The sequence below is a fragment of the Carassius auratus genome, chromosome 32, assembly GCF_003368295.1.
Source record: "Carassius auratus strain Wakin chromosome 32, ASM336829v1, whole genome shotgun sequence".
NCBI lineage: Eukaryota > Metazoa > Chordata > Actinopteri > Cypriniformes > Cyprinidae > Carassius > Carassius auratus.
The window spans coordinates 21,472,808-21,481,569 of NC_039274.1; the positions used below are offsets into that span (position 1 = coordinate 21,472,808).

Here is an 8,762-nt window from a genome sequence, read left to right on the forward strand (position 1 = left end):
CTGTAAAAAATAAAAAAAAATAATGGAAAAATTTGAATCAGGAATGGTGCCTTGGAGCAAATACTAAAATGAATATACAATTTAAAAATATATATAATAACAAATGACTAAATATGCAATAAAATAATAAAATTAAAATAGAAACTATTTACTATTATAGTGTCTATTAATATTTGGAAAAGTTTTTTTTTTTCAGTTTTAGTTTAAGTTAAAGTTTCAGTCATTTAGTTGTGTGTATTTTTGTCATTTTCTTAGGTTTTACTTTTTAAAATATGTCTAAATAGTTTTATTTTATTAAATTTTATTTAGTTTAGTTGGTTAAAATAAGACATTTTGCATTGGCATCTGGCTTATTTATTTATTTGTTTATCCATTTATTTGTTTATTTTTAACTAACACCCATTTTAATGCTTTTTTTAATGGTTTTAGTTTTAGATTCAGTTTTGATAATAATTTTTCTGCAAATGATATGAAATAAAAGCTAATTCAACATATAATAAATACTATAATATATATTATATAAATCATACTAAAATAAAACTGGCACCTGTTGATGTTCCAATTTCTATTTTTCCAACCAGAATATTACTCAAAGGTTATTATAAGGTGTTTTATTTGATGTCAGATCTAATCTGACCATTAGAGGTTCAGTCCTTTATTAATAGTGTTTATTAAGGGTAAGAATCCCTCATACTTTGACTTCAGGATTTGAATAAACCCTCTCATACTGTTTGTGGACATGAACAATATCTCAAACCACGCTGCTTTTTAAATAGAGACGATGATAATGTTCTGCTATGTGGAAGATTAAACAGAAATCTAGGTTCCAGAATATCATAGTAGTAGTGTTTTTTGTTTGGTTGGTGGTGTTTTTTTTTTTATCAACATTGTAATAACGTTACTCCGTCATTGCAAGTCATGGCCATCAATGGAGATTCTTCTCTTGGGGCTTAGCAGCTTAAACACGACAGGCTTGAAAAACCAGAAATGGGGTCTAAAGTCCAATCCTCTCATAATTGCATGCATAACAGAAGGAGGTATAGGCACACACACACACACACACACACACACACACAGCTGGCTGAGTCTCAGGGGGCTTGACATCAGAGAAAAGATGAATCGACGATCCCATGATGCCAAGGAAATGTAGGACTAATTAAAGAGTTCGGTTTTCTTTTCTGTTGTATTCTGTTTATTATAAAGCTTGTTTTACATTAAACGTGCACATTATTTAGGTAAAGGGGCATGTATTTGTCCAGTTGTTGTTGTTGTTGTTGTTTGGTAGTGCTGTTAAAGTATGGCTCACTGAACTTTTACAGCAACACAAATCTGAAATGGTCATGAGTGACTTTTCTCCTCGCTGAAGCGTTCATCTCCAGCGCTCTCTAGTGTTTTCATTACAGACCGCCATCCAATGATCTGATGAACATTTAACACATTTCCTTTATAAAATTAAATATGCATAAATTAAATGTATATCTTTATTATTATTATTATTATTATTATTATAGATGTTAATTTATATATATATATATATATATATATATATATATATATATATATATATATATATATATATATATGGACTGCCACAGGACTGTCTTGACCAGGACCACACCCCTAAATGCATTGAAGCAACTGCCATGTGATTGGTTGATTAGATAATTGCATTAATGAGAAATTGAACAGGTGTACCTAATAATGCTTTAGGTGAGTGTAATCCACAAATAAGATTTCCTTTAATAAGCAGCTATTTTGTCACTGGAAAACCGCACTAATAAAAGTTGATGTTGTGAGGTTTTAGCACAGCGGTGGTGTCTTCGCTGACAGTCTGCCTGTTATGTTGTGCACTGTTGCATGTGAATGTGTGTTCCCAGCATGCATCTGTGCAGTCATACATCCCACAGTCCACCTGACAGCTCCTCAGATTTAAAGGTTTGGTCTCTACAGCAACACATTGAAAGCTGTGCTGTTCTCTCAGACTCACTGTCCACTTGGCTTTCACCCCTCGAGCTCATTATTCCCAAGCCATCGGCCGCACAGAGAAGCTGGTTTGAGCCGGATGGACTTGTGTGCTTTAGACAGACTGAGAGCCGCCGGAGACCCCACTGAGAGCCCCGAGCCCTTACATAACACATCTGCACTCACCCACGGTCACAGATCACCCTCAGTCTGTCCAAAGATTCAGTCTCTCACCGTTTTTCAGATGTGCATTTGATTAATAAAACCTGTACATTAAAGAATGCATGCAACTGTACATTAATGATCAATATTAGTAATCATTTATTTTATAGGTGAACAGCAAAAGAAAGCAAACGATCGTTCCTTGAGTCCTGTTATTCCAAGGTACGTTATCAGAAAATATGAATGCATGAGGCTCTGAATGTTTCCTGTGCCATTTATGTGTACATTACTTATAATATTAATATGTATAAAACCATGAGTGTTCTGAAAATTGATTATATAACCAAAAAAGGTTTTAATTACATCTTTAAATGTCAAGTAAGTGAAGTTGCAGTTTTTTTCATTTACAATAAATTAAAATTAATTATTTAAAATATAAAATAACACACTACATTTCACATAGTTTCATTTAATATATGTAAAAATTACATTACAATGGTTTGCAATGTACGTTAAAGTAAAACATCCAAAATGCACTTTTAGTATACTTAAGTGGCCTTTTGTTTAATAATTGAATATCATTATATTGTCTGTGAGTAATGTATTTATATATTTTTTTTCTTGTAATATTTGAAGTACACTATAAGTGCACATTCATTGCTCTTAAGTGCACTTAAAAAAAGGGTAATATGTGGCTGGCATGAGGTAGATAATCCAAGTCTGTGTGTTTCCTCCTGCAGAAGACAAGCTTTTCAACACAACCCTGCTAAGGAGAGGACGGAGAAGACTGAGGCGTTAAACGGGAACCCCGTCTCTCCTCATTTCACCAAGACCAGCAGTTCAGAGTGGAACAGCTCGGACGATCTGGAGGATTCGTCATCACCTCAGGTTCCCTTCAGGACTCTGTCTCACACCGCAGCTCCTCCAGTGCCTCCCAAACCACACGCTCTGAGCTCAGACACCCGGCGTCCAAACGGCTCGGCTCTGTCCCAGACCGTCCTGCAGAAGTGGCTGGAGAACTCAGACACGAGCTCCAAGTCTGGCTCCTCGGATCCGGAGAGGAACGATCTGTCCACGAGTGAAGGTGAGGACTTCCCCAAACCTGCGGCCGGCTCTCCTGTCCTCCCCAGCACATACTTCTCCGTGGACGGCTGCATGACGGACACGTACCGTGCCAAGTACCATAAAAAGAGACCCGCTCTGCACGTGACGGCAGACTCTGGAGCCGGAGATCACACCTCGTCTGGTGAAAGTGATTACGGGGAAAGACCGTCACCGGCTCCTTCAGAAACACACAGCAGAGCTCCAGCGCTGACAGGTAACAGCAGATGCACACGTATATACACTCAAGAACAGGGAACACATATTCACTATTAAGAGTTTCATTTACACGATTAAGAGTTTCCCCTGAAAAAACTCCAAAATTGCTGCTTATTAAAGCTGCGGTAGGGAACTTGTGACGCTCTAGCGGTTAATAAACAGAACTGCTCGCGTCTTGCGGAAGAACATCGTAGCCTGAACTACTTCTCTCTGTTTATGTCTATGAAGAATCACAAAGGTACTGGGTTACTCCGCCGCGGTACCCCCGAAGCAATCTAAAATAGTCAGAATATAAACACTTATTATAGGTGCACCCTAGTGATTCAGGACAAGCTAAAAACACGTTTGGAAAATGGATTCATGGTGTACTCACTTATTATATACATTTTTCTACATTTTAAACACAAACAAAGTTACGGACCGCAGCTCTGATTGGTTGGTTTTTACCGGGATCGATGGATTTTCTGCAAATGGCATTAGGACCACTGGGAGGAGCCAGAGGAGCTTGATTTTTTCACAGATTATCTGTCTCATATTCTACTGTCAGGACATAATGACAGGTTTAATAAATATGTAAAAAATATATTTTTACAAAAGTTACCTACTGCAGCTTTAATAGTTAGTAAGGTAGTGGTTAAGTTAAGTTGAGGAGTTAGATTAAAGGATCTAATTACTTTTATTTTTATAAATATAAATGTTGTGTGCATATTGTTTTATTGTTTATACTATTTGTTTAATAACTACATGATACATTGATAATTATATAGATTATATTAATTCTAATTATACAACATTTATAATAAATAATACATATTTATTATAAAAAATTAAAAGTAAGATTAATTATACAGTGTGTGTGTGTGTGTGTCTGCATTAATTAAAATCAACAGAAAAAAATAATTTATTTTATTTATTATAAGAACTGTACATTTACAAAACTAATATTTAGTTTTCTTTGCTTTTAAACATAAAACAGAGATTTTATCTTTATAAATATTCTAATATAAATTTTGTTGTGTGTGTATTGTGTATTGTTTTATTGTTTATACTATACTTTACTATTTTAATAATTACTTGATAAATAGATAATTATATAGATTCAATAGTTTCAAATAATACTAAATGTATAATAAATATATTTTTTTAAAGTGTTGAATTAATTAGACAATATATATATATATATATATATATATGCACACACAAATAAATCTAAACAAACATATGCATATATTATTTGTGTGTTTGTGCATTTATATATTTAGATTTAAAAAAAAATTGTCTTAAAAAAACTGTCACATGTTACATTATTGACCAAGGTTGGAAATATTGTTGATGTACATTATTCTTGCACTGCCTACTATGTTGCTATTTATCTTCAAGTTTTTTTTTTTTTTTTTATCATTGGTCATTTCTAGGATTGCTACTATTATTATTATTCTTTATTTATTCAGATTAATAAGATTTTATTATAATAAAGTCCTTTTCCTAATTTCAGTCGTCTGATAATACAGTTCTAAGGGTAAGTTAACGTTCGTTTCTATGTTTGTTTTCAGTTCATTCCTCCAGTAATAAAGCCACTGCTAGATGGAACGCAGTTTCAGAGAAAGCACTGGATGAACACGGCTTCGTCTGACAGCGGACCTCGTCCCAAACACCCGACGCTCGGAGGCTTTCACTAACGCTGTGTTGTGTTGTGTGTGGCTCTAGCAGACATTACATTCGCACATGTTCAAGCCAAAAGAGAACAATATTACGTACTGTCACTTTAAATGAATATGTTCCAAAACACTCTGTAGGATTAAGGATGTTTGATGTACGACTAACAAAACTAACAAATCTGAAAGAGTAAGATTGACTTGTTAGTTGGGTTTCTGTTCACTGCTTGGAGATTTTCTTCATGTTTTGATGGTTTCTGGAGGGAGGATCTGCTAAAAGATCTGATTGTATTTTCAGAAGGTGAAGCTGCTTAATGTGCTCGAAAAGCTTAATGTTTGGTGGCCGCCTTTGTTGTTTTAGGCGTATAATATACATCTCGTTTTATTATTTAGTCCCTGATTTATAATTAAAAAGGGCCACTTTACATGTTTTAAAACCTTTGATCATGTTGAGCTCGGTTTTTCAACCAATGTGCACAGAAATGATGGAGAGACACTGGAGATTGTTTGGTCATTTGTCTGTTAATTAAAAGAGGAATTTGACTTCTTTTGGGCACATCTAAATATGCTTGTTTTCTTTTCATATTCAGAACAATGTTTTTATTTGTATGATAATGTTTTATGTTGCTTGACAGAATACCGAACAGTGCCTTATTTTGTATGTAAAGATGGGATAAAGGTGTTTTTATTCGTCAAATGTTAACTTTTTCAATGCTTTTATAACACTGTAGCTCATTTTGGTTAAAAACATTTAATAAACTGATTTTTTTAAGCATAATGTGGTTTCATAATTGGTGAAGATTGACACTCGGTGAGATTTTAATGTTTTAAAAATAGTAAAAATATAATAAGATGAAGAAAATAGGTTTTCTATATGAATATATTTTAAAATGTCATGCATTCCTGTGATTTATTGCATTACTCCAGTCTTCACAGTTATGATCATTCAGACCTGTTATTACACTGAGAGAGCGACGAGTTCATGTTTAACCCCTTATTTAACCCTTTAGGGTCCAGTTATTACTATTAACTATGACGTTTTCCTTCAAAAAAATCTATTTGGCTGCTTATTAATAGTTTGTAAAGTAGTTGTTAAGTATAGGTATTGGTTAGGATTAAGGGATCTAAAATATAGTCATACATAATAATATAAGTACTAACAATCAGCCAGTGTTAGTAATATATATGCATGCTAATTAGTAACTAGTTAATAGTGAGAACTGGTTCCTTATGTGTTGCTTCCTAAAATATCATAATTGACACTCAAAGGCCTCTAAATGATCAACATCATCATAAATCTGATTATCATAAATACATGCCTTTTGTCATCTGACTGGTAGTTTATACTATTTTTAGCAACTTTAAAAGTGTAATTGTAAAAATGCTGAGTTTTATAAAGTAAACATTTGCATTATATGTTTTGAAACTACAAGGCTTTGATCATAAAACTAAGCATTTTAATATATTCACATACATAAAGTGACGTACAGTATGATATTTATATGCATCTATGTAAGTAGTCCACTATACTGTTATAACTACAATAATCCGATTTTTACTGTACGGTCATGGGCCTCTGAATAAAACGGAGGTGTCCTTTCTGCTTTTTTTGAGCTCCATAATCTCTAAGAACACAGTATGTGAGCCATAAAACCACATATTCAAACATATTTTTATATATATATTGACAATAGAGAGTTAACACTATAATTGCACTGACTGAATAAAATTCTGAAAGAAACAAGAAGAAAAAACAGTTACCAATCCCAAAGGGTTTCCTGTTGAAATGTTTAAACTGAAGGCCCAGTCTAATATTAAGTACTGTAACATTACTGCCCTCATTAGTCAGTGTCCAGGGCCCCCAGGAGACACACACTCTCGACCGAGTCAGAAGCGCGGTAACGCTCTGGTGTTTGTGTCGAGGAGAGCACTGCTGCCCCCTGCTGATCACCTGAGTCTTCGGTCAGTCCTGGACTCAGCGCTGTCCTCCTCGACCCACATCATACTGTCAGTGATTAGTAATATTAGTTATAGAAATAAAATGAATTAAGATCAAAAATGGCTTTTGAACATAACATAGATAGTATATGTAACGTTAGTCCCATCTGCTCAAATGCCATTATTTGACTTGCGTTGTAAATGACATCAGATCTGTGGCGAATGGTTTCAGAAGGCTGGACCTGTGGATGATCAGGTTATCTTGAGTGAGTAAACAAAAAGTAGTAAATAAAGCTGTACAAAATAATAATAAAAAAGTATGAATGTAATATTTATATAATACAATTTTGATTATATAAATATTGCCTAGGCAAATACTAATATAAACAAAAAAATAAAATAAACTAAAACGGAAGTAAAAGTATTCTAAATTGTATTTGTTAAGTGAAATATAAATATAATACAAATATTTAATTTGTTTTTTCTAATATAAATAACACTGATATACTGTGTGTGTGTGTGTGTGTGTGTGTGTGTGTGTGTGTTTGCGATTTTTGAGCTATAGATTTTTTGTTAACTGAAATAAAGCTGAAATTTATTAAAATATAAATATAACATTAATAAATATAATGATAAAGACACTTTAAAAAGGTGAATTAGATTAAATTAAATCAATATATCTAACTGAAATAACATACGTTTTCTAAAATTGCTTATATATATATATATATATATATATATATATACTAAAACTAAAACTAAATAGAAAAAATATATAATGCTTTTGACATTATAAAACTATATTATAACTAAATGACTAAAACTTAAACTGAAAAAAATCTAATCAAATCCAACATATTTATAATAATAATAAATGCTGTAATATTGTATTTAATTAACACAATTTTTTATGTTTTTATTAACGCACCACTTTCTTGAGCTATTATATCCCCGTCTCCTCTGATGTAGCTCTGAGACAAGGGTAGAGTCTCCACCTACAGTAGATGGAGCCGTGTGCAGGGTACGGTCCTGAAGACCAGTGTCCGCTCTAAACCGGCTCTCTCTTCACTGACCTTTACAAACAGCCAACAAATCATCTTACTACACACATAACCTGTGACGTTTCAGAATCAGAATCTTTGCTTTTTTCATTAAGGGAATAGTTCACCTAAATTATGAACTTCTGGACAACTTGCACTAACCATGTGTGTCCTTTATGAAGATGGTGGCTTCTGAGTTGTCTTTCAGCATTGCACCCACCGAAGAAACCAAACTAACCTCAAATATCTCATCAGCTTCCTCTAGAGAGTCCTGAACAATCTCCACTCTCCATACTCGACTGTCAACCCCTGGAAACAGACACTGTTTACGTTTTGTATTATTGAATCAGCTTCTGTATTCTCTTGCAGCATCTCAGTTCATTAATAATACCTGGGTCAAACTGAATCAAAGATGAAGCCTGTATGAAGTCTTTTCCAGCAGATGCCGTTAGTTCTTTCACCTATGGCAATGATAAATATATAAAAATCCACTTAAGAATAAAAAGCAAGCAAATAAATACAAACAAAGTTATACCTGTACAGTAACATAAGATGAGTCCTGCACATTGCCCTTCCTCTGGATGGTCATTGAGACTGACCCTTGACTCTCACATATTACATACTCAATCCTGGACAGATGCACACTGGCCAATCTGAACTCCAGTCTGACAGAGGGAAGAATATT

General features: G+C 33.6%; 1 protein-coding gene across 1 annotated transcript in view; it reads left to right on the forward strand.

The window, feature by feature from the left end:
* Window positions 1–5,877, forward strand: part of LOC113051824 (inactive ubiquitin carboxyl-terminal hydrolase 53-like) — a 52,179-nt gene extending 46,302 nt beyond the window's left edge. The window contains exons 16-18 of the mRNA XM_026215949.1: window positions 2,295–2,346; window positions 2,865–3,442; window positions 4,998–5,877. Coding sequence (XP_026071734.1) covers window positions 2,295–2,346; window positions 2,865–3,442; window positions 4,998–5,077 — 710 coding nt within the window. The 3' untranslated portion in view covers window positions 5,078–5,877. The remainder of the gene's footprint in view (window positions 1–2,294; window positions 2,347–2,864; window positions 3,443–4,997) is intronic.
* The last annotated feature ends 2,885 nt before the right edge of the window (window positions 5,878–8,762 follow it).